Source organism: Vanrija albida, assembly GCF_041260175.1.
Source record: "Vanrija albida strain AlHP1 chromosome Unknown contig_3, whole genome shotgun sequence".
Lineage (NCBI taxonomy): Eukaryota > Fungi > Basidiomycota > Tremellomycetes > Trichosporonales > Trichosporonaceae > Vanrija > Vanrija albida.
Window position 1 is genome coordinate 1,386,630 of NW_027191422.1, and position 23,440 is coordinate 1,410,069.

The following is a 23,440-nucleotide window of genomic DNA, read 5'->3' on the forward strand; positions in this document are numbered from 1 at the left end:
TGGAGCGGGTGGTCATTGAAAGTGGAGGTGGACGTCGAGTGACGCATAAAATGCTGGCTGGGATTACATAATCCAAGCGGCGTACGAGCGTTTCGCCGGGTGTGGCACAGACTTTTTTTTCCCCTGGCTGTGTGACAGGACGCATACCGCATGCTGCAGTGTGCGTCAGTGCCGCGCGCCGCCGCCGCCGCCGCCATTGTACGCCGCACGCGCGCCTGGCTAGCTGGCTGGGTGTCAGAGTCAGGGTCAAGGGCGGCTCCTCCCCTTGAGTGCGCTGCGCTGGTTCCGTCCCTCGCCAGACAATTTTTGCAAGCGCCAGCCAGTGCAGCCAGCGTGCGACAGCCAGCAAACCCAGCCCAGCCTGGCTCACCCGCACCCACCGTGGCCACCACCCCACCCACCGCCCAGTGGCCTGCCTGTCCACTCGTCACAACGACGTCTCTTCTCTCTTCTTCTCCTTCAAACACCTTCGGGTATCAAAACAACTTTAAAAAAGCTCACCCCCCCCCTCTCAAACGCTCCCGGCTGCTCCGTCACGACAGACGAAGCGACCAACAAAAAAAACAAAACAGACATCATGGCTGAGTGAGTTTCTCTCTCTCGCGCGACACCTCCTTTCGCCCCCCCATCCCCTTTCGACCAGCGGCAAAAACTGGACCCACGCGAGACATGTCAGCTATCCAATGTCAAGGAGACGACAGCGACGAGCACTGTCACGCGGGGTTGCAGACATGTCGAGCAGGCTCCGACACTGGACATGTCGGTGCGACCAGCCTGGGAGTCAACCAGACGCGTTCGCCACCCCTCCCACCCGCACACAATAGAATGACTCATCACTGACACCCACCCAGCAACAACGAGAACGGCCTCGAGCTGAACGCCGACCTCATCGAGTCCAACTGGGACCAGGTCGTTGACAAGTGGGTGTTGAAGCTCTGAGCATCCGAGCTCCAGCTCGGTGCTCTGCTGCGAGGACGCCTGCTGACAGTGTGACCTAGCTTCGACAACATGGAGCTCAAGCCCGAGCTTCTCCGTGGTGTCTACGCCTACGGTTTCGAGCGCCCCTCGGCCATCCAGCAGCGTGCTATCATGCCCATCATCACTGGCCGTGACGTTATCGCTCAGGCTCAGTCGGGTACCGGCAAGACCGCCACCTTCTCGATCTCGATCCTCCAGCGCATTGACACCACTGTCAAGAAGACCCAGGCGCTCATCCTTGCCCCCACCCGTGAGCTCGCCCAGCAGATCCAGAAGGTCGTCATCGCCCTCGGCGACTACCTCAACGTCGACTGCCACGCCTGTGTCGGCGGTACCGCCGTCCGTGAGGACATTGCCAAGCTCTCCGAGGGCCCCCACGTCGTTGTCGGTACCCCCGGCCGTGTCTTCGACATGATCAACCGTGGTGCCCTCCGCGCCGACTCGGTCAAGATGTTCTGCCTCGACGAGGCCGACGAGATGCTCTCGACTGGCTTCAAGGACGCCATCTACGACATCTTCCAGCTTCTCCCCGCCGAGACCCAGGTTGTCCTCCTTTCGGCCACCATGCCCGCCGACGTCCTCGAGGTCACCAAGAAGTTCATGCGCGACCCCATCCGTATCCTCGTCAAGCGTGACGAGCTTACCCTTGAGGGTATCCGTCAGTTCTACATTGCCGTCGAGAAGGAGGAGTGGAAGCTCGACACGCTCTGCGACCTGTACGAGACTGTCACCATCACCCAGGCCGTCATCTTCTGCTCGACCCGCCGCAAGGTCGACTGGCTCACCCAGAAGCTCCACGAGCGCGAGTTCACCGTCTCGGCCATGCACGGTGACATGGACCAGGCCCAGCGTGAGGTCATCATGAAGGAGTTCCGCTCGGGCTCTTCGCGTGTCCTCATCGCCACCGACCTCCTTGCCCGTGGTATCGACGTCCAGCAGGTTTCGCTCGTCATCAACTACGACCTCCCCGCCTCCAAGGAGAACTACATCCACCGTATCGGCCGTGGTGGTCGTTTCGGACGTAAGGGTGTTGCCATCAACTTTGTCACCACCGAGGACGTCAAGATGCTCCGTGAGATTGAGACCTTCTACAACACCCAGGTCGACGAGATGCCCCTCAACGTCGCCGACCTCATCTAAGTCACACTTTCCGGCATCTTCTGGTCCACTTTTTGTAATCGTGCAAACCTGTATCGCTGGCGTTTAGCCACCTTAGCACCTCCCCTCCCCCCAACACCACCCCACCCAAGCTCCCACCCCCACCCCCAAGCCCCCCACCCCCCCACCCCTCAAAATGTGCCCCTCGTCGTTGTGGATACTGCGGCGTAGAGGCTGCCGACCAAAGCGCCTCTGTGGTGGCAGGTTGACAACGTTTGAAGGGGCATCGCTCGTGTCATCGTCTAGAGTAGGCCGAAGAGACGACGCGTATACTATTCCCTTCCCTACTATATCAGCGTCCGCATGGGCATGATCAGGCATGCAGCCAAATGGTTCAACGTGGGGGTGTCTGTGCAGTGGCATGTTGCAGGAGAAGAGCACGAGTGGTTGACTAGTGGTCGGCTCTACAGTCCGCCACACAGCTGTTATACTAAGGTCTGTCCCACTCTCTTTCAACGGCCCCCTCAACGACTGGCACATCTCAACGACCGGCACATGAGCAGAGTATATGCATACAGTAATGAATGTAGACGAGGGCCTACACCAAGCGGCGGCCACCGGCCGCCCAGTCAAACTTGCCGTCAGCCGGCAACTGGGCGAGCACTGCGCTCGTCTCGGGCGCGGCCGCGGCCGCGGCGGGGGAAGAGGCCACACCAGCGCGGCGGGCCTTGTGCTCCTCCTTGAGGCGGAGGAGCTCGGAGTGGAGCTCGTCGGCAGTCTTGGGCGACACGGTCTGGGGTGAGCTCGGTGGGGCGAAGTGGGCTCACGTTGGTCGTCTCCTTTGGCGGCCACATGATGTGCTTGATCTGGGGCGTGAGTGCTGCTACGTGGCCATTGCTCGGTGCATAGCACGTACGGGGTGGACGTGGTGCTCGTACCTGCCGTCAGCGGTCACTACGGGGGGAAGGCGCACCAGTTCGGGTCGCCAAAGTGCAGCATGGCGAAGAGCGGGATGAAGAGGTACGTCGCAAACTTGAATACTTCGACTGGGGGTCAGCGCTGGCGTGGGCAGCACGCACGATTCGCGCCCATCGTGAGTGAGAGGTGAGGAGTAGATGGAGCAATGTGCTGAAAGTGTGCCGAAGTCTTGTGCGATGACTTGCGACTTGCGGCGAGTGGCCGGCGCACGTGGGCAGCACGTGACATTGCTCCCGACATGAGCGGTCGGCGGGGCGGCGATGCCGATCGAGCCGCCGCCGACGCCCGCCAATGTCAACAGTTTGGATCGCCTTGCGTCTCTGCGACACCCACGCCCCGCCCCGCCCGTCGCGCCTACAATGCGCGTCACGGACAAGCACTACCCGCAGCTCATGCGCCTGTACGTCCCTCCCCCCGGCCGAGCTGACACCAGGGCGCTCGACGAGGCGCGCAAGAGCCTGGCGCAGGGCGGTATCCCGATAGGGTGGGTGTTGGTGGGTCGTGCGGGCAAGGGGGCGTGGGGGCGGGGCTGGGCGCCGGGGCGCTCGGCCTCGCTCGGCACGACTGCTAGCCCGACGGCGCACGCAGCTGATCGTCGGCTGACGCCCGCAGCGCAGTCATCGTCGACGTCAACACGCGCGCCGTGCTGGCCCGGGGGCACAACCGCTTCGCCCAGTCGGGCTCGCACGTCGCCCACGGCGAGATGGAGGCGCTGGCCGCCCTCGGGCCGATCGACAAGGCCGCGTGGAAGGACCTCGCTGTCGTGACGACCATGGTGCCGTGCGAGATGGTGCGTGGGGTGTGGCGGCGTGGCTCCCGTTCTCCCGGCGACTCGCTGCACTCCGGCGACAGCGCTGACGCTCGCAGTGCGCCGGCGCGTTCGTCCGCTTCGGCATCCCCCTGTGCATCGCGGCCGAGCGCGAGACGTACCCCGGCGCCGAGGAGTATCTTGTCCAGCACGGCGTCCAGGTCGTGGTGCTCGACGACGCCGAGGTGCGCCAGATGATGGTCGAGTGGATCGCGACGCCCGAGGGGCGGGCTCTGTGGGAGGCGTAGGGGGGGGGGGGGGGTCCTGGGCTTGGTATCAGAGGTATCTGTCTGCCGTATCGCGCTGTCTGTCTGTTGTATCCCGTCTGGTGCATCTGCTTGGCCTGGCTATCATTAGAACGGCGCAGGCCGAGTAATTCGGCCCAAGGTTCGGGCCATCCCTGAGTCAACTTTCTTTCCACTCACTCTTATCGCATCGTCCACGCCCACACCATGCCCGTCACGCCCGCCGACTACCCCAAGTACATGAAGATGTGAGGCCAGGCGGCGGACGGCGCTGACCCCAGCGCGCACGAGCAGGCGCTCAAGTCGCTGTCGGAGGGGGGCATTCCCATCGGGTGGGTTATGGGCGGCAGATCAGTGCCGCTGCTCGCTCGCTCGCTGACTCGCCCTCGCAGCGGCTGCATCGTCCACGCACCCACCGGCGACGTCCTCTCGCGCGGGCACAACAAGCGCGTGCAGGAGAACAGCAACATCCGGCACGGGGAGACGGACGCGCTCGAGAACCTCGGGCGCGTGCGCGAGGGCCTGCTGCGCGAGTGCATCATGTTCACGACGCTGAGCCCGTGCATCATGTGCAGCGGCACGTGTGTGCTGTACAAGTTTCCCACTGTCGTGCTTGCCGAGAACGAGAACTTTGTCGGCGGCGAGGACTTTCTCCGCTCGCAGGGCGTCGAGGTTGTCAACCTCAAGGACGAGGGGATTACGCAGATGATGGCCGAGTGGATCGCGAGCGAGGCGGGGAGGAAGATCTGGAACGAGGATATTGGCGAGGTTACGCAGGCGTAGTGGGGTTGAGGTGCGTAGAGGATGTCCTGCATGCAGCATGGTTGTTAGTACGCCTCGGTCTGGCCAGTTGTCATCCCGCTGCCACTCCAGCTTGAGACCATGCCTTGTTCATATGCTACAACTACTGTTCTACTACCCTACCCCTCTAGGCGCTTCCTCGCCGCCGCCTTCTCATTCGTACGCTTCTTGAACAGCGAGTGCTGCGCTCCGCTCTGCGCAACACGCTGCTTCTTCGTGAGCCGTTCCTCGCGCTGAAGCTCCTTGTTCGCGCTCTTGTTCTGCTCGCGGTAGCTCAGGTGCTGCCCGCCAGACAGGTGCTCGAGCGATGCCGAGAACCGCTCCACCGGCGCCGCCGACTTGAGGTTCTTCAGGTTCTGCGGCGCACTGGCAGCCACCTTCTGCCGCTTGCCGTTGTTCAGGCGCATGTAGTGGTCCGACGTCTCCCAGTTCTTCGAGTCCGTGTTGAGCACTTCCTCGAGCAGCTGGATCTGATCGCTCCTGGTAGGGAAGACGAGCCCCTCCATCTCTGAGAAAGGATCAGCGAAACGCACGTTATACCCACCCACTGTCAATGCCATGCAGCTCTGTGATGACCTTGAACGCGTAGCCCTGGTCGATAAGGAAGCCCTGCCGCTTGGACGAGTAGTACATCTCCTGCGTGTCCTTGGACACGAGAGAGTAGAAGAATGCGTTGAAGCCCTCGTCATTACGGCGCTTGGCGCGCAGGATGCGGCCCAGGCGCTGCGCTTCCTGGCGACGGGAGCCAAAGTGGCTCGAGACCTGCACGAGGCATGTCGCTTCCGGCAGGTCGATCGACGTGTCGCCAACCTTTGACAGGAAGATAGTGTTGAGGGACGGGTCGTGCTGGAATCGACTGAGAATCTGCAGACGCTCGCCTTCAGGCGTCCCGCCGTGGATGTACGGCTTCATGAGCTTCTTGGCGTACGCCTCGAGGGCGTAAACATTGTCCGAGAAGACAATGACCTTGTCGCCGCGCGACTCGTGGTAGTTGATGAGGAACTGGCAAGCCTGGATCTTGTTCGGATTCATAGCGTGCAGGAGGATGCGCTTCCGTGACGGGTTGCTGAGGTACTCCTTGTAAAACTCTGGTGTCATTGGACACCAGACCTCGGCGCACTGCACAGTCGCAATGTGCCCATTCTTCGCCAGGTCCATCCAGTTGGCCTCGTAGAGCTTCGGGCCGATGAGGTATCCCAGGTCGTTGATCTTGTCGTCCTCGCGCACGAGGGTCGCCGTGAGGCCAAGCTTGGCGTGCACCTTGAAGCCGCTCACGCACTTGCGGAACATTTCGGCGGGGACGACGTGCACCTCGTCGAGCAGGAGGAAACCCCACTCGCGAGAGCGGAGGAACTGCATGACCTTCTCAGCGTCGTGCGCACGCTTGCCAGACTTTGCAATCATCGAGTACGTCGAGACGACAATGCCCGCCGGACCCTGGAAGATCTCCTTCTCGCCCGACGTGAACGTGCAGATCTGGCGTTCGCTAATGTTGGAGAACTGGAGGAACTGCTGCCTCCACTGGGCGACCGACACGGCCGAAGTGCAGAGGACGAGCGTACTCTTGCGAATCGTGCACGCCGCAGTGATGCCGACGAGGGTCTTGCCAGCACCACAGGGCAACACAATGATACCGGAACGCGCTCGGCCGTTACCGAACATCTTGGACAGAGACGTCTCCTGGTACGGGCGAATGACGGTCATCGGCTTGAGCTGAATGTCCAGGTTGGGGTTTCGGTTGTCATTCCTAAAGTCGTACTCTTCCAGTGCTGGCAGGTCGATGTCCTTGCAGCGGCGGCGGACCTCCTCCATCCGGTCGCCAGCGACTTCGAACGACTGGACGGCGTCCTCCTCGTCGAGCTCGTCCGTCTCATTGATGCCAATAACGGCGCCGATGACATCGTCACGCCCACGCCCGTTCTCATCAGGCTTGCCAGCCTCGCCGCGCTCGGCCCGGCGGGCCTCCTCCGTGCCCGGGATGTGGAAGTCACGGCGTGGGCCCTTCTCGATGCCAAAGGTCACGTCCTCTTCCTCCTCGTCGCGATGAACACGACAGGTCTTGATAACGTCGTCATTGAGCAGCTGGTGGAGGTACTCTGGCACGCTCGACTCGAGAAGGTAGCGATTGTGCTTGAGGACGAGCTTGATCTTGCCGTACGACGAGGTCCATTCACGGATACGCCGAGTCAACCGCTTTGGCAGTGGAATCTTGGACAGGCGCGAGAGGACCTCGATAATGTCGTTTGTCTCGAGGCCAACCGACATGGCTGCGTGGAGCGACGGCTTGGTAATCCGGTACTCGTGAATCAGACTTGGGCGCGACACTGGCTCGGCGATCGCAATCAAGAAGTCTTGCGCGGCCGTAGCGAGGGGTGCAAAGGCCTCGAGAATACTGACAAGACGTCAACACGCCATTCTACCACTCGCACCTCAGCTCACATGTTGCCCTTTTCATCAATCCACAGCGGGCGGGCAGAGTGGTCAGCCTTCAGGACCTCGCCAGACAGGTCGATCCCCTGCTTGCCGACCAGGTTCTCGAGGAACCCCTCATCGCCGCTGCCTCCTCCCACGTCGTCATAGTCTACCGCCCCATCGACCGGGTGCGCACTCGCAACCTCGCGGGCACGCTGCAAAGCAGTCAAGTTGATCTTGATGCCTGTTGCAGCCGCCGCCCCACGGCGCGCCGCCGGAGCCTTGGGTGGAACCCGGCGCTTGACGGGGGTGTACTCCTCCTCGGAGTCTGCCGACTGGTAATAGTCGAGCGACTCGGGTGTGGACGCCCGCGACGACATGCTGTGGGAGGTGATGGGGAAGAGGATGAACAAGAAAAGCCTTGTGAACGAGTTGCCTTGTAAGTAGTCGTAGGAGTGAGTCGCCACCGAAGCTGAACACAAAGGTGCACGTGACTTTGTGGTGATTGGACGTTTTGTTTGGCAGGCGCGCCTCGTGGCCGCACGCGCCTACCACCACCCTACCAGCCAGGACAACGTGGTGGCACGTCACCGTCAGCGCGACCGAGCCAGCCGGCCGGGTTTCAAGCCTCGATCTGGCAGCTGGCAGGACGCGGCCGGCGCGACAACCGAGACAACTGGCGACGAGTGTTGTTGACGACCCGGCAGCTGTTGCAACTTCATCTGTGACAACACTCACACCACACCCTACCACCCCTCGTCTACTCCCACATCGCGACCCGTCGCCTGGGGCCATGGTGCGTAGAGCCCCACTCTCCCACTGCGCTGCTAACACCACATCCCTCTGCACAGGACCACAACCTCCTCGTTTCGGAGCTCCAGTCGCTCATCGTTGAGAGCAAGCGCCGGAACCCAGAGGTTAGGGATGTGAGTACTGCCTGCTGCTCCCCAGCCAAGACAGAACTGACAAACAGGCTGGCGAGGCCGCGCTCGAGATCTTGCGGGCTGGGCCACAGCCGCGCGACGTCCTGGCCGGTGAGTCTCAGCGACGGTGGCTGGACGGTGGCGACACGGCCTGCCACGACGACTGACACGTCACTTACACGTTCAGCACGCTCCGACACGCTACTCGCACCAGTAACGCTGGGATGCAAGACGCGGAACGCGAAAATCGTCGGGATCAGCATCGCGGCGTTGCAGCGGCTCGTCGCGCTCGGCGGCGTGCCGCTCGCGTCGCTCCCAGACGTGCTTCACACGCTCGGGATGGTGGCCGGCCAGGCGGTCGATATCCAGCTCAAGATCCTGCAGACGCTCCTCAGCATCCTGACGTACTGCAAGGACATGCACGGCGACGCGCTGGGCACCGCGCTCCTGCTGTGCTTCAAGCTCCAGGACTCGCGTGTGAGCGTCGTCAGCTCGACTGCGGCTGCGACGCTGCGCCAGGCCATCATGGTCGTGTTTGACCGCGTCACGAGTGATGCAAACGCCGAGAAGAGCGAGAAGATTGTGCTGGCTACCGAGCCACCGGAGGAAATCGCCATCACGCCAGCAGCCATGGACGCGTACCTCATCCTCTGGGACCTGTGCCTCCTGACAACGTCGTCACCGGCGTCGTCGGGCCTCAGTCTTTGGAGTCCAGCAGAAAAGGAGAAGCCTCGACTGCTCAAGCTCTCATCCCTGCAGCGCACGTTCGGCCTCGAGCTCATCGAGAGCATTCTGAGTGGATACGACGGTGTCGTCAAGAAGCACCCCGAGTTGCTGTTTCTCCTCCGGCACGACCTGCATCCCCTCGTGCTGCGGTTACAGGCTGAAAAGCCCAGCTTCCCTGTCGCACTGCGCATCTGCCGAATCATCTACGTGCTCATCCGCCACTATGCCGACCAACTGCCCAGCGAGTGCGAGACGTACCTCCTGTCGCTCATCCGCATGGGGACAGGGGACGACGACGAGAAGAAGGAAGCGAAGAAGGACCCGAAGAAGGATCTCGTGGCTCCATGGCAACACGTGCTGTCACTCGAGGTGCTCCGTGGCATCAGCGGCGACCCAGCACTTCTCCGCGCCATCTGGACCCAGTACGACAACTCGGAGACGGCACCAAACCTGTTCGCCAAGCTCGTCTCGGCGTTCGGCCGACTCGTCAACGACAAGCCACAGCTGTTGGGTGTCAGCTCACAGATCCATGGACTCGGTGTACCCCCCAACGCTGCGGCGGAGCATGCCAACGCTGGGTACCTGGACATGGGCATTGGCATGATGGCGTCGGCAGCCAGTGCAGGTGTGTCGACAGTCACCGCCATGATGGGCCCAACAGGAGGTGGCCTCGGCCAGCACTCGACAATGAAGCAGCGTCTCATCGAGCAGCACGACAAGGCCGAGGCCCCACCAACCCCAGAGACGTACCCCTACCTCTTGGCCGTCCAATCGCTCGATGCCATCGCTGAGAGCATCCCGAACGGCGTCGCACAGGAGGACACACGCGAGACGGCCCGCGGCATGGCTGAGTCGGCATGGCCTGCGCTGCTCGCAGCACTGTCATATCTCATGTCTACGGAGTTGTCCGACCAGCTGTTTGCCGAGGTGCTCACCGCCCTCCAGAACTTCACCATCGCCTGCGGCGAACTCGGGCTCTCCACCCCCCGCGACGCCTTCATCAACACCCTTGCACGGTACGCAGTCCCACCACCAGTGGTGTCGGCCATGCAGTCGTACTTTGAGAACGGGCCACAACAGAAGACGGGCGGCACCGCCGACGCCCTGGGTCTCTCGGCACTAGGTGTTGGCGGTGGGCCAGCCTCGCCTCCCAGCTTGTCCGAACGCAACCTCGCTTGCCTCCGCAGTCTCGTCGGTGTGGCCCAGACGCTTGCGAGCACGCTTGGCCCGGGATGGCACGACGTGCTCGAGACCTTGCAGAACGCAAACTACCTCCTGTCGACGGCGCGCAAGCCCACCTCGCGCAGGACAACGTCAGGCCAACCGCTCCCAACTCCGCCAACTGGCTCGGGACGGTCATCGCAGGACGGGAACGCACCGCGGCCCGAGGCTCTGCAGGATTTGGATACTGAGACCATCCAGGCAGGGGTCACGACCCTGTTCGAGCGATCACGCGAGCTCGACGACGAGGCATTCACCATCTTCATCACTGCGCTGTGCAAGCTGAGCTCCGAGATGATCGGCATGGACCATGTGGTGGACCTGACGAAGAGCCCCACCACCCCGGCAGCTCTCCTCTCGCCAGGTGGCGATCCTGTGCGTCGCCGCACGAGCGGCATCAACATCTCGCAAAGTATCAAGTCTGGAGAACGCTCATTCGGGCTGTCAAAGCTGCGTGCTGTTGCTGTGCTCAACCTCCCGCGCCTCATCGCCAGCGACCCATCCGTTGGATGGACCGAGGTCACCCAGCACCTGCTCAAGGTGGCGCGGCACGTGAGCGCGCCGTCTGCGATCCGTCTGCAAGCGTCCGAGACCTTGTCAGAGCTGCTCCTGACTGCGCTGCGCACCGTCCCCGAGCCACGAGTGCAGCACCAGGTGTTCGACGTCCTCGTCCTCCAGGTCGACGTCAACCCCGTCAGCAACACAGTGGCCACCGACTACGAAGTGCGGTCGTCGGGCTTTGCGACATTGAACCAGATTCTCGAGTCATCCGGCCATTCGCTCGAGGTCGGTTGGCCAACCATCTTTGGCATGCTGGACAGCGTGTGTAAGAAGCCAGAGGTCAACGAAGGCGGCAGACACGTGCCTCACCGCGGTGACGCCAACCTCGTCCGCATTGCGTTCCCCTCTCTGACTCTCATTTGCACCGACTTCCTGTCGTCTCTCGACGCGACGGCTATGCGCCAGTGCATTGCCTGCCTTGGGTTCTTCGGCAAGCAACAGGAAGACGTCAACATTACGCTCGCAGCGATCGGGCTGCTCTGGAATGTCTCGGACAAGGTCCAGGGCGAGTCCAAGGAGCTTTGGCTGTATCTCCTCACTGAGCTGCTGGAACTCGCCCGCGACTCGCGCCTCGAGGTCCGAACTGGCGCGATGCAGACGCTTTTCCGCTGCGTCGAGCTGTACGGCGCCGACTTGACATCAGAGATGTGGGACGACGTCCTATGGAAGGTCGTCTTCCCGCTTCTCGAGACGATGCGCAGCGACGAGTCGCAGGTGCTCGCGCTGACGTCGGTCGGCTCCATCTTTGGCACCTTCGGACCCAAGATCGCCGCACTGCCCTCCAACTCGAAGATCTTTGAGACTCTGTTCGAGCGCCTCAAGCTGTCGTTTATCAGCGAGCCGCGCCAGTGCAGCACTGCGTCCTTGAAGGTGCTCGAGCGGGTCGTCTCTGCCACCGAGGCGGGGGCGCCGCAACTCGGCCACATTTGGGACACATTCTGCAGCATGGGCGCTGCGTTGTCTGAGGGGGAGCCGTACACCCAGGATAACCTTGTGGCGCTGGTTAGAGTCGCGTCTCTCCTGCACGACAGACTGGAGTGGACCGACGAGCGTGGCAAGCAACTGTCAAGCATCCTCCGTGCCGTCATTGCATACTCGCGCTCGCCCGACTATCGCCCGGATGTCGACTCGATGTCGCCACTGCAGGAGGCTGTGGCCGAGCTGGTCGCCAAGTCGACGCACTTCGGCCCGTCGCTCGTCCTTTCCGATCTCGCAGAGTTCAGCTCGCTGGCGTACGTCGGTGACGGCACAGGCAAGTTGTCGTACGTCGCGCTGTCCAAGTTTGCCATGCCCAAGATGGCCGAGGTGTACGAGCGCGTGGCCGACACGGACGCGCTCTACGAGGACGGAACGATTGAAAGCGTGATTGGCGCGTATGCTTTACCGATCAAGCTCAAGTACGACTGCCCGGCACCGAACAAGTGGGGCTCGGATCCACCTTTGTGGCGGACGGCGATGTCGACGTTTGTGCGCGTGCTCAAGGTCCTTACCTCAACCCTGGAGGGCAAGAGGCTGGAAGCGCTTGAAAAACAGCGTTTCGAGGCCATCTGGGGTCAGGTCATGGACGTGTTCGCGGGGGTGCTGCTCGCCGACGACGGCGGTGACTCTGCCGACCCCGAGGACGAGGCGTTTGTGCTGCCCATCCTCGAGCAACTGCAAGCTGCTGTCGGACCCCGCCTCGCCGATCCACGCATCCCTGACCGCGTCGTGTCGGCCTATGCGGAGACACTGCGCAAAGCCAGTGTTTTGTACCACTACGACGTCCGTGCCCCGGGTGGAACAACGGCCCCTGTGGTGGCCGAGCCGCAGGAGAAGACGCGGTACTGGGCCTTTGACCATCTTATCGCGAGCTCGAGCCGGCGGGGAAGCAACGACAAGCGAGTGACATCACTGTTTGTGCCGTCACTGCTGCGACGACTCGAGGCGACACTGCGACACTTCTTAAGCGACGCGAAGCTGCGTGGTCAGATGCCATTCTCACGGTGAGTGCGAGGGATTTGAACGCTCGGTGCATGGCTGACGAATTTATTCAGCGTGCGCGAGGAGGAAATTCTTTACGTCTTGCGACATCTTGTCACAATGACACTATGGGAAGGAAGCGTTCCTATTCCCGATGGCGACGGGGAATCGCCAACAGCGCTGGCCAAGGCGTCTGCGGCGTCGTCCAGGGCGCACCTGTTCACCTACTACCCTTTGCTCCTCGAGCTCGCGTTTGTGCCTGCGCATCTCCCAGCAATGTGGATTTTGCCATCCGAGCACGTACGATTGTTTGCCGGCGTCGAGCCGAGGGTAAATGGCGAGCGTGGCGAGGGGCAGGGGGACGACGAGGAGAGCGACGACGACGACGCTCGGGACGGTACCGACTTGATAGAGGTTTCGGCCCGCGACCTTGCGCGTCGGTGCCTAGAGCTAGTTGGGCTCGAGCTCGGCCTGAGCACGCGCGTATAGACGAGCCTGCCTGGCCTGCCTGATCAAGGCCGAGCAAAGGCCATGTGTTATTATAGTCGTGATTGGATCGGAACGCGGGAGCATTGCCACCGGGCGTGTCGCCGACGCCATAGTGATCACGCAAGCTCATCCATGTCCAACACACACATGTCACACCATCAAAGTGCACAAACTTGGTACCCATCATACATGGAATCTATGACCTGCCGTCTATGCGACGCATGCAGCGTGGCTGGCTGGCGTGCGCCGCCATGGTCGTCCTAGTGCCCCGGCCTCGCCCGCCCGGCAAGCGGCACATTTTACAAGGGCAAGCACGCTATGGCTGCCTGGCGCCGTACTTGAGCTGGACCATCTCCTTGAGCAGGCCGTTCTCCTTGCGGAGGTCGTTTACTTCAATCTCGAGCTCGCGGTGCTGGGCCTCGAGGTCGCGGATGCTGCGCTCGACCGTCTCGACGTGCTGCTTCTTCTTTGCGCGGAACCGCGCGGCTGTGTGCCACAGTCAGCGCTGCCCTTCCCCTGAGCCGTTCGCGTTCCCACTCACACGCGAGCGTATTCCGTATCCGCTTATCTTCGACGTCCTCGCCGTTGGGCGTCTCGGCCGGCGCCGAGCCGGGGCCGGGGCTGCCGGCGCGCGACGACGTGATGGCCGACGACGAGGTGAGCGTGCGCTGCGGTCGTGGTCTGTCCGACGCTGGCCCTGTGTTCCACGTCGGCGGGCCGGCTAGGCGCCGTCAGTAATGCTATCAGGAGGGCGCGACCAAACTCACAGGGCGTGCTCGGCGGCGCAGACGTCGCGCTGCCCGCCAGCGGGTGCTGGTACGGGTGCGTGCCGTGCGCCATGGCTATGCGCTGGTTGAGCTCGGCGCTCGCGGTCCCCCCGAGCCCTCGGGGCGACGAGTGGGCCGAAGGGCCGGCGGGCGGCGGCGGCCAGTTGGGCCCGCCTCCGTGGCCCCCGTGGTGGTTGTACATGCTCGGCGGGATGGCGGGGTTGAACGAGTGGGCAAAGTGGGCAAAGAGCTCTTCGTCGCTCAGCCCGAGGCCGGGGTGCGGGGTGGGGGGAAGGGACGAGGACGCGGGCGACGGCTTGGCTGTCGGAGGTCCTGAGTGCGTCGTCTGGGTTTGGCTGTGCGTGCGGTGGTGGTGGTGCGCGTGTGCGTGGTGCCCGCTATGCCTGCCACTCGAGGACAGGTCCCACAGCCCGGGCTGCACGGGGCTCGGGTGCGCCGTGCTCGGCGAGGACGCTGCTTGCGCTTGTGCTGCTGCTTGCGCGGCCGCCAGACTCAGGCCGCCATGCGCCGTGGGGTTGCTGCTGCTGCTGCCTGCTGCTGCGGCGGCGCCGCTGCTCGCGCCGGGTACGCTGCCGTCGAGAGCCGTGAGGATCGCGTGCCAGTCGATCCCGTCGTCGGCTGCCGGCATCAACGAGGAGTGGTGGGGGGTGCGTGGTGGGGAGTGGCGCTGGCGAGGAGAGATAAATTACAAGTGTGGACGAGTCGTCGTTGTTGTGTATCGCGGCAAGGCCACATCTCTGTCTCGGGTTAGGCGGCAGTGTGTGGGCTGGCGTGAGTGCGTGCGTACGTGCTCGCTCGCTCGCGCTGCAAAGCATCCGGTTAGTTGCCTCGTGCCCGGCTTGTGAGCGTGTGTATCAGCAACCAGCCGCCAGCGCCAGCGCTGCACCCAGCGAGCGAGCGGCGAGCTCAGCGCCGATGTGAGACACGGCCAGCGTGGTAGGTTTGAGGATGAGCGTTGATGACGTGATTTGGTAAAAACGCCAGGCTGCCACTGCCACCGGCGCCTGGGCGACCGGACGGCGCGGGCCAGAGGGCCAATTTCAACGCGCCAAAAACCCATCACGCGTGCTCACGCCTAAGTGCTGCGGTATGCAGGCCGTAGGGCGGGGGAGGCGGAGCAGCGCGTGTCCTAGTGCAGGCAGCCCTGCACAAGCCGGCCGGCACTGGTGCGGGCCTTGAGACGGGCGGCCATATCAACGCCTGCCCAGACAAACGCGCTCGCAATCAAAATGGCCAAAATACCAATAACAACAAGACGCCGTGCCTCGCGCCTCGCGCCACCCACGCCCTACTCATCTCGGATCAAGCGGATGTACCGCCGCCCAACCTTGCCACGTGCGCACATCACGTGATGATTCCGACAATGCGGCTGTCGGCGGCAAATGAGCGGCAACTGCTCAGCAGGTGACTGACTGACTGACGACGACAACAGCGACGACAATGGCGGCAGCGGCGGCGCGACGGCGTAAGTTGTGCTGACTGTCGGAGAGAGCCTGACGCTGCGACGAGCACCCCGTCCACCAGCGAGCGTCCTTGGCACCCACTCACTCGCTTACGAACAGACTATTATGGGAAGCGGGTAGCTGGGCCTGCAAAGTGCTAGGCTGCGAGTGCTGGGGCTGCTGGGCTTGGCTTGCGACCTTCGCTCCACCCTCCCGAGGCAGCGCTACCCCAACGGTGCGCCAGCACCCTGTGTCTAGTGCCTCGCCCTCAGACAGATCTCGACAACAACAGCAAGCGAGGTAGACCGGGGTGCGAGCCACCCAGCGCGAGCCTGCCAGCGCTGGGCGCCCCGGACTTCGCCTGCTTCGCCGGCGCAGACGTGCGGCATGCATCGGATCGGCGGGCGGCGGGCGGCGGCACTGGGCGCGGGCTGCTGCTTCGCTTGTGTGCAAGGAGAGGGAGGGAAGGGAGCCAAGCAACGAGGCGTCGCGCAGCAGACTGACTGCCCGCCCAGGTGGTAAGTGGGCCCAACCTGAATCCCGGGCGCGTGCGCCGCATACCGTAGATCGCGCCTTGGCGTCGCTCACCGCAGCAGCAGCAATAAGCAAGCAAGGGTGGCAAGGACGGGGGGAGGAAACTCTGGTCACTCTGGGCCCGGTGCACGCGCCAGAGGAGGAATGTGAAGAGCGGTGATAACAAGGCAGCCTGTTCGGAGGGTTGATGATGCAGCACTCTCGTCACATGTGACCGACCGCCATTGGGGATGCCCAAGGTTCGGTTAGGGGGGTTGCACGGCACGGCACGGCGAGGTGCTCATTGTGCGGTGTAACTGTAGACTGTGGGCCGGCGGCAATGGTCGCGACGGATGAGCAAGACGTTGCGAGCAGCTAGAGCATAGAGCAGGGAGCGACGACGAGTAGTAGCGAGTGGGTGGTAGTGGGAATGACTAGGAGTAGGAGCAGGGAGTCGGGACAACTGCCTGCAGGGTGGGGGGATGCCGTTGGCTGTCTGCCTGGCTGGGTGGGTGGGGATGGGGTGAGGTGAGCCCCTGGCACGCAGGCAGCCTGGCAGGCGGCCGTAGAGTAGAGGGAACAGTTCTGGCCCGCTTTCCCTCCCCCAAGCCCAAGCCCACCAGTGCAGCGCAGCACAACGCAGCCAGCCAGCAGTGCAAGCCGCCCAGTCGCCGCAGGCAGGCCAGTCACCCACTCACTCACTCACCCACCCAAATCGACTTGGCCGACATAGTCGCCGCACTCTCATCATCACCACCACCACCTCCTACCTCCTCGTCCTCATCCTCCTCCTTTGCATCAAAGTCGACTCTTTTGCATCCTCCTCTTGCCACAACCCACACTCCACACACCACACCTCCCCGCCCAAACACACACGCACACCACTCGCACAACCGTTGGGCAATCCATCCGACAAGCACGCACTGCACTCGCACATCTCGCCTGCCGTGCCAACACGTTGGTGGACTCTCCCTCCGGTTGATTGCGACTCCCACAAGCGTCCACAAACCCATCACTCATCCCATCACTCCCACAACCCCTCCCCTCGCACCACCACCCCGCCATGGCCGCCGACGACTCGCTGCCTCCCCAGCTCGAAAGGCTAAAACTCTCGCCGTCGGCAGGGGCTCAGCACGACGACGACGCCGAGGCAACGGGACAGCCGCAACAAGACCAGCTGACCGAGCAACATCCAGCCGACACGCTACTTTCACCAGGTGGCAATGCAGCATCACCACCAGCGCCAGCACCAGCACCCCCAGCAGCAGCCGCGCAGTCGTCGACGTTGTCGCCAGTCTCATCGGCTGCAAATGTTTCCACACCCACCCCGCTTCCCACGTCACCGAGCGCTGCGTCTCCTTCCGTAGCACCAGCCCTCGCTTCACCAACATCATCGGCTAATCAGCACGGTTTTGCTCAGCGCCCTGCTGCTCAGCATGCCCAGCCTGGAGGACCAGCTGGCACCGTCCGCCCCGCTGGCTTTGGCGGAAGCGTAGGGGGCCGCCCTCAGCCAGGAGCTCCCGTCCCAGGCCGACCTCCACCACGGGGACTACAAGGTCCCATGGGCATGCGCGCGCCGATGGGCATGGGTGGTGTCGCTGCCGGTGGAGGCGCACCTGCGCAGCTGCAGACCCGTCTGCCGCCGTCGCTCCAGGCCAAGATGGACAAGGTGGGTGGGACAGCATGTGCTAGTTTGCTGACTTGGCAAGCTTGCGGCTCAGCGCTCGTCGGCCCCTAGCCCAATGGCAAGTAATGGCGTCGGGCCAAATCCGCAGGCGGCGTCCATGGGCGCGCTACTGCGGCAGCAGGCCATGCGGTCAATGGGCCAGCCTATTCCTGGCGCTGCTGGGCCGCCCGCTGTGGGTCCGAACGCCGGTCCGCTCGGCCTTGCGGCGCGACGAGCCGGACGTCCTCCCATGAGCCTAAACAGCACATCTGGACCGCCAAGAGCGTTACCTGGCGCATCTCGTGGAGGCATCGCCGGGCGGAGAGGACCACCTGGCGGACTCACGCTCGCGCAGATGGGCGGCGGAGGCCAGGAGCCTGCACATGAGACGTCCAAGTTTTCCGACTTCAACCAGATCATGGACCCGTCGGGATCGCTCAAGTTCTCCAAGGCTGTGCTGCACGCTGGCGGTGTGGATTTCGGCGACGGTCAGAGCTTCAAGATCAACATGGACGAGATGGAGGTGCTGGGCGAGCTAGGCAAGGGCAACTACGGCTCAGTACAAAAGGTGTACCACCGGCCGACCGGGGTCATGATGGCCATGAAGGTGGGTCTGGGGTAGGGACGTCGCTGACGGCTACAGGAAATCCGCCTGGAACTCGACGAGTCCAAGCTGAACGGCATCATCATGGAGCTCGACATTTTGCATCGCGCCGTCGCAAAGGAGATTGTCGAATTCTACGGCGCGTTCACGATCGAGTCGTGCGTGTACTACTGCATGGAGTACATGGACGCCGGGTCGCTCGACAAGCTCACTGGGACGGGCCAGGTGGTCAAGACGGCCGCGGGCGAAGAAGAACGCGACCTGCTCGTGCCCGAGCCAGTGCTGAGGAGAATAACCGCCCAGATTGTCCGCGGCCTGAGCTTCCTCAAAGATGAGCTGCAAATCATGCACCGCGACGTCAAGCCGACCAACGTGCTCATCAACACCAAGGGCGAGGTCAAGTTGTGCGACTTTGGCGTCTCTGGCCAGCTGGAAAAGTCGCTCGCAAAGACAAACATTGGCTGCCAGAGCTACATGGCGCCCGAGCGCATCAAGGGCGAGTCGCAGAACCAGGTGTCGACGTACACGGTGTCGTCGGATGTGTGGTCGGTGGGCCTGTCGATCATCGAAATCGCAAAGGGCACCTACCCCTACCCGCCCGAGACGTTTGCCAATGTCTTTGCGCAGCTTACTGCCATTGTCAACGGCCCTGCGCCGACGCTGCCCAAGGGCTACAGCGCGGATGCGCACGACTTTGTGGCCAAGTGGTGAGTAGGGGTAACCCGAGATTGTGGCTAACTCGGCGCAGCCTGCTCAAGGACCCGAACAAGCGCCCGACGTACGCGCAGCTGCTCGAGCACCCGTTCCTCAAGGCGGACAAGGACGCCGACGTTGACATGGCGGGCTGGGTCGCGTCGGCAATGGAGAGACAGAGCCAGCGGAGCAGCGTCGTGCCTCTGCAGGAGGTCGAGGTGTAGGGTGGGGGCCAGGGTGAGGTGAGGCTAGGCGAGGCTAGGCGAGGGCGAGGGCGAGAGCGAGGATCTCAGGGAGACCCGCGATGAAACAGCAAAACGACGCCGACGAAGCCAAGACGACGGACGACAGCACGAGGGGCCAGGGGACCGCGGCTAGCAGCATACGAACACGCAAGCAAACAATCGCACGTTCTGTATTCATCGGTACATACCTTGGGCATGATGTAACAGCATAGCTAGGGGGTGGGGAGGCAATGGGAGATGGGCGTGGGTGCGGAGCGACAGCGCTGTGACGCGCCGAGGCCGAGATGGGGCGAGGCTCGGACTGCGCAGCAGGGAATAGTGGGTGACCTGGTGGATGGTCCTGCTTTTCCGGAGCGAGGGGAGGGGAGGGGACAGGGGGAGCTGGAGCTGGAGCTGAGCTGGAGTCGGCCTTCGGCGTCGGCAAGTCGGGGCGTGGTCCGAGCCGACGGTGACCGGGCGGTGACCGGGGTGTGGGTGCAAGTCGCCGCGATAAGGTGGGTGCAAGTCGAGCGGTGTGCGGCATGCAAGCGGGTGACTGCGCCGGTGTGCCGAGCGCCGTCGTCAGCGTCAGCGTTGCCCGCGCCGCCGGCACTGCCCGCACAAGCTTCAGGGCCGGCCAGTCGGGCCGGTGCGCACGGCGTCTTTACGTCGACGTTGACGTCTTCAACACTCTTGTCCATCGACAGACACCATGAGCCCGCCCGCGCCGCCCCGCGCGCTCCTCGGCGTCCTGGCAGCGACCGCCGTCGCCCTCCTCGCGCAAGGTGTGTCCGCCGTGTCTCCCGCGCGCCCCCGGCGTCTCTCCCTCCTTCCCCCGGCCCTCTTCCCCCGGCCCCGCACCTCCGCGCGTCTCCCCCGCCCCCACCCCCCAGCTCACACCCCAGCCATCCCCGCCGTCAACAAGCACATCAGCCACGAAACCTGCCTCGAGAGCACGGGCTCCCCGTCCCTCCCCTTCCTGTCCTACCCGCTCAACCAAGCGCTGTGCGCCTTCAACGTCACCTTCTCGCAGGCCTACTCGACCGCCGGGGGGCGCCTCCTCATCGGCGCCTTCGGCGGCTTCTTCCCCTCGGCCGCGTTCGCGCTCCTCCACGCCGGCGCAGTGCGCGGCGCCCTCGTCCTCCTTGTCGGGCAGCTCGTCCCCGTGTGCATCGTGTACCCCGGCTACTTTGCCGTCGCGGCCCCCAAGCTCGGCGACGAGCCGTGGCCGGCCCTCGCCGGCGTAGCGCTGGGATACCTCCTCCCCGGGGTGCTCGCGCTGCGCTCCGGCCTCGCGTACGGCCCGCTGGCGGCGTGGCAGGTCTATCCGCTCTACGTGCTGGCCGTCGCGGGCGCCCTCTCGCCGTTCAGCTTTGGCGCGAGGCGGGTCGCGCTGGGCCTGGCGGCCGTGCTCTGCGCCGCCGTCTCGGCCGCCGCGCACTTGCCGCTGCTGGCTGCGCTGGCGTCGGGCGAGATTACGCCGGCCGACGCCTTCTGGCCTGCCCAGGACACGTTCGCCGGCGCCGCGCTGTGGGTCTTTGTCGTCGACTACGTCGTCGTCGTCGCTGCGTCCCTCGCCCTCGTCGCGCCGCGCAGTGGGGCTGGGCGCGCGGCGCTGCTCGCCACCAGCGCGCTGTTGGGCCCCGGGGCGGGCGTCATCCTCTTCTTTGTCGCGCGTGTGTGGTAGGCGCGGATGTGCCCTTGCTTGCAGAGCGATGTATCGGGCTGGGACGGGGCGCGTCGCTCATTCGAGGCGACGAGCGAGCCGCTGTTCAAGTTCGTAATCTCATCTCCTCGGCGATTGCCGGGGATAGGCGGTGGAGCGGCCTGCCTCCGCCGCCGCGACGCCAAGTCGACTCGTCGCAATCGTAGCATGCATCGTGGATTCGGAGGCGTCGAGCGCGTTGGGGCTGCAGATGCGCTGTCGTGATGGAAGCAAGCCGCCGCCAGCAGCATCACACGTGCGAGCGGCTGTGAAGTGCCACACCTCCCACCCATTGATAACGGGATGGGCTGGCACTCTTGACCCACCGGGCGGTTTCGGGACGGCCCGGCGCGTGCGGCGTGGGGCTGTAGCTCGCCCAGCCCGCGTCTGTGCATGCGTGTCGCTGCTGTCGCCTGAGCGCGCCTGAATGTCCCCTCGCCCTCGCCGTCAGGTTGAAGACAATAGCCATCACCGCCCGGCGCGTCGGCCAAAATACTTCCGACTCGAGTCATTCACCCTGGAAATTTCCGAATCGCGTCCTCTCCTCCAATCAGTCCAGATATGGCGTGCGTGGACGACCGACTCCTGCCAAAAAGTTGAGATCACTACAGCGTCATCAACGACGAGTCCACGACAAGCATTTATAACCACCCTCTCATCCTCTTCGTGAGCAGCACACAACATGTCCGCGCCCAAGTCGATCAACCGCAGAGGCTCCGTCTCGGCCTCGGAGCCCATCCGCAAGTGAGCGACCCCTTAACCATGGCACGGCTGCCAACTCACACACGCAGCATCCCCATCCCCACCAACCCGCGCGGCGTGCCCGAGTCGGCGTTCGCCACGTCGCCCACGGCCACGCTCAGCACGTCGCCCCGCCTCGCGACGAGCCCCTCGGCCTCGCTCGGCAGCAGCTTCGCCGACCGCCACCAGCGCAACGTCCGCACCCTCCACGCCTACCTCCCCAACACGTTCCCCGTGCCCGAGGAGGACGAGGGGACGGCGACGCCGACGCGCCAGGGCAAGGTCAAGCTCCTGCTCGTCGAGAACATTTCGCTCGATGCCGCCAACTTTTTGAAGAAGCAGGGGTATGAGGTGGGTGTGGGGTTGGAGGGGGCGGGGGCGGGGCGGAGAGTGTCCGCGGCGGCGCTGGGGGGTCGCGTCGACGCACCCACTCCTGCTCGCTCCGCTCGCAGTCGTAGTGACTCGCTGACGCTCGCTCCCAGGTCGACCACCTCACCAAGGCCCTCTCCGAGGCCGAGCTCATCGCAAAGCTCCCCGAATACCACGCCATCGGTATCCGCTCCAAGACCAAGATCACGGCAAAGGTCATCGACGCCTGCCCCAACCTCCTCGCCATCGGCTGCTTCTGCATCGGCACCAACCAGGTCGATCTGACGCACGCCGCCAAGCGCGGCATTGTCGTCTTCAACTCGCCCTTCTCAAACTCGCGCTCGGTCGCCGAGCTCGTCATTGGCGAGATCATCTCGCTCTCGCGTCAGCTCATCGACCGCGCGTCCGAGCTCCGTGCCGGCATCTGGAACAAGGTGTCCAAGGGCTGCTGGGAGATCCGCGGCAAGACGCTCGGCATTGTCGGCTACGGCCACATTGGCTCGCAGCTGTCGGTGCTCGCCGAGTCTTTCGGCATGAGCGTCATTTACTACGACGTGCTCCCCATCATGCCGCTCGGCACGGCGCGCCAGGTCGACACGCTCGACGAGCTCCTCAACAACGCCGACTTTGTCTCGCTCCACGTGCCCGAGATCCCCGACACGATCGGCATGATCGGCGCCGAGCAGTTTGCCCAGATGAAGGACGGCGCCTTCTTCATCAACAATGCCCGCGGCAAGGTCGTCGACCTCGCCGCGCTCGCCGACGCCATCGAGAACAAGAAGCTCGCCGGCGCCGCCGTCGACGTCTTCCCCCGCGAACCCGGATCCAACGGCCCGGGCTTCAACGACGACCTCGGAGAGTTCATCCCCCGCCTCCGCAAGCTCCCCAACCTCATCATGACGCCCCACATTGGCGGCTCGACAGAGGAGGCCCAGCGTGCCATCGGCTCAGAGGTCGCCACCGCCCTCACCCGCTACCTCAACTTTGGCACGTCGCTCGGCAGCGTCAACTTCCCCGAGGTCGACCTGCGCGCCATCTCGATCGACGACGTCCGCCACATCCGCGTCTGCCACGTCCACAGGAACGAGCCCGGTGTCCTGCGCAACATCAACGCCATCCTCGGCTCGCACAACATTGAGAAGCAGTTCTCAGACTCCAAGGGCGACATTGCCTACCTCATGGCCGACATTTCCGGCGTCGGCATTGAGGAGGTCAAGGACATTTACGAGGCCATCAAGGGCACGCGTGCCAACATCCTCACGCGTCTCCTCTACTAGACGCACTCCCCTCAACCGGGCAAAATCTGTAAATGTAGTCGCTACCTGTTATCTATAGTGTTCCACCACTGCGTCGCCCGCCCGCGGCTGCACAAACCAAATCAACAAACCAACATCATCATAAAATAGAGCGTGGCGCCGCAAGGCCGTATGCATGCTACTGGGATCTCAGACACGAGCTCTGGGCTGGCGTGCGTCAGCAGACGTCTTGCTTCACAA

At 63.7% G+C, this 23,440-nt stretch overlaps 10 protein-coding genes across 10 annotated transcripts; 7 read left to right on the forward strand and 3 right to left on the reverse strand.

Moving 5' to 3' along the window:
* Positions 1-577: 577 nt before the first annotated feature.
* On the forward strand, positions 578-2,118 carry TIF1 (translation initiation factor eIF4A; the record flags this gene model as incomplete). The annotated part of the gene is made up of 3 exons (XM_069352363.1): positions 578-585; positions 852-920; positions 999-2,118. The coding sequence occupies 3 exons, from the start codon at positions 578-580 to the stop codon at positions 2,116-2,118; spliced, it is 1,197 nt and encodes a 398-aa protein (XP_069209781.1).
* A 556-nt stretch (positions 2,119-2,674) lies between these two features.
* On the reverse strand, positions 2,675-3,168 carry Q8F55_003837 (uncharacterized protein; the record flags this gene model as incomplete). Its single annotated transcript, XM_069352364.1, has 5 exons — positions 2,675-2,869; positions 2,904-2,942; positions 2,993-3,014; positions 3,050-3,122; positions 3,156-3,168. The coding sequence occupies 5 exons, from the start codon at positions 3,166-3,168 to the stop codon at positions 2,675-2,677; spliced, it is 342 nt and encodes a 113-aa protein (XP_069209782.1).
* Positions 3,169-3,413: 245 nt separating this feature from the next.
* Positions 3,414-4,110, forward strand: Q8F55_003838 (uncharacterized protein; the record flags this gene model as incomplete). Its single annotated transcript, XM_069352365.1, has 3 exons — positions 3,414-3,538; positions 3,667-3,844; positions 3,922-4,110. 3 exons carry the CDS (start codon positions 3,414-3,416, stop codon positions 4,108-4,110), a joined length of 492 nt encoding a protein of 163 aa, XP_069209783.1.
* Positions 4,111-4,314: 204 nt separating this feature from the next.
* On the forward strand, positions 4,315-4,890 carry FCY1 (Cytosine deaminase; the record flags this gene model as incomplete). Its single annotated transcript, XM_069352366.1, has 2 exons — positions 4,315-4,355; positions 4,500-4,890. The coding sequence occupies 2 exons, from the start codon at positions 4,315-4,317 to the stop codon at positions 4,888-4,890; spliced, it is 432 nt and encodes a 143-aa protein (XP_069209784.1).
* Positions 4,891-5,027: 137 nt separating this feature from the next.
* Positions 5,028-7,700, reverse strand: SSL2 (DNA repair helicase RAD25; the record flags this gene model as incomplete). The annotated part of the gene is made up of 3 exons (XM_069352367.1): positions 5,028-5,416; positions 5,457-7,300; positions 7,348-7,700. The coding sequence occupies 3 exons, from the start codon at positions 7,698-7,700 to the stop codon at positions 5,028-5,030; spliced, it is 2,586 nt and encodes an 861-aa protein (XP_069209785.1).
* A 413-nt stretch (positions 7,701-8,113) lies between these two features.
* Positions 8,114-13,199, forward strand: MON2 (Endocytosis and vacuole integrity protein; the record flags this gene model as incomplete). Its single annotated transcript, XM_069352368.1, has 5 exons — positions 8,114-8,116; positions 8,172-8,246; positions 8,294-8,354; positions 8,431-12,733; positions 12,785-13,199. 5 exons carry the CDS (start codon positions 8,114-8,116, stop codon positions 13,197-13,199), a joined length of 4,857 nt encoding a protein of 1,618 aa, XP_069209786.1.
* Positions 13,200-13,515: 316 nt separating this feature from the next.
* Positions 13,516-14,615, reverse strand: Q8F55_003842 (uncharacterized protein; the record flags this gene model as incomplete). The annotated part of the gene is made up of 3 exons (XM_069352369.1): positions 13,516-13,685; positions 13,741-13,920; positions 13,967-14,615. 3 exons carry the CDS (start codon positions 14,613-14,615, stop codon positions 13,516-13,518), a joined length of 999 nt encoding a protein of 332 aa, XP_069209787.1.
* A 2,888-nt stretch (positions 14,616-17,503) lies between these two features.
* On the forward strand, positions 17,504-19,129 carry wis1 (MAP kinase kinase Wis1; the record flags this gene model as incomplete). The annotated part of the gene is made up of 5 exons (XM_069352370.1): positions 17,504-17,611; positions 17,652-17,801; positions 17,964-18,215; positions 18,252-18,919; positions 18,961-19,129. The coding sequence occupies 5 exons, from the start codon at positions 17,504-17,506 to the stop codon at positions 19,127-19,129; spliced, it is 1,347 nt and encodes a 448-aa protein (XP_069209788.1).
* Positions 19,130-19,841: 712 nt separating this feature from the next.
* On the forward strand, positions 19,842-20,816 carry Q8F55_003844 (uncharacterized protein; the record flags this gene model as incomplete). Its single annotated transcript, XM_069352371.1, has 2 exons — positions 19,842-19,914; positions 20,035-20,816. The coding sequence occupies 2 exons, from the start codon at positions 19,842-19,844 to the stop codon at positions 20,814-20,816; spliced, it is 855 nt and encodes a 284-aa protein (XP_069209789.1).
* Positions 20,817-21,516: 700 nt separating this feature from the next.
* On the forward strand, positions 21,517-23,221 carry SER33 (D-3-phosphoglycerate dehydrogenase 2; the record flags this gene model as incomplete). The annotated part of the gene is made up of 3 exons (XM_069352372.1): positions 21,517-21,578; positions 21,626-21,926; positions 22,058-23,221. 3 exons carry the CDS (start codon positions 21,517-21,519, stop codon positions 23,219-23,221), a joined length of 1,527 nt encoding a protein of 508 aa, XP_069209790.1.
* Positions 23,222-23,440: the final 219 nt, after the last annotated feature.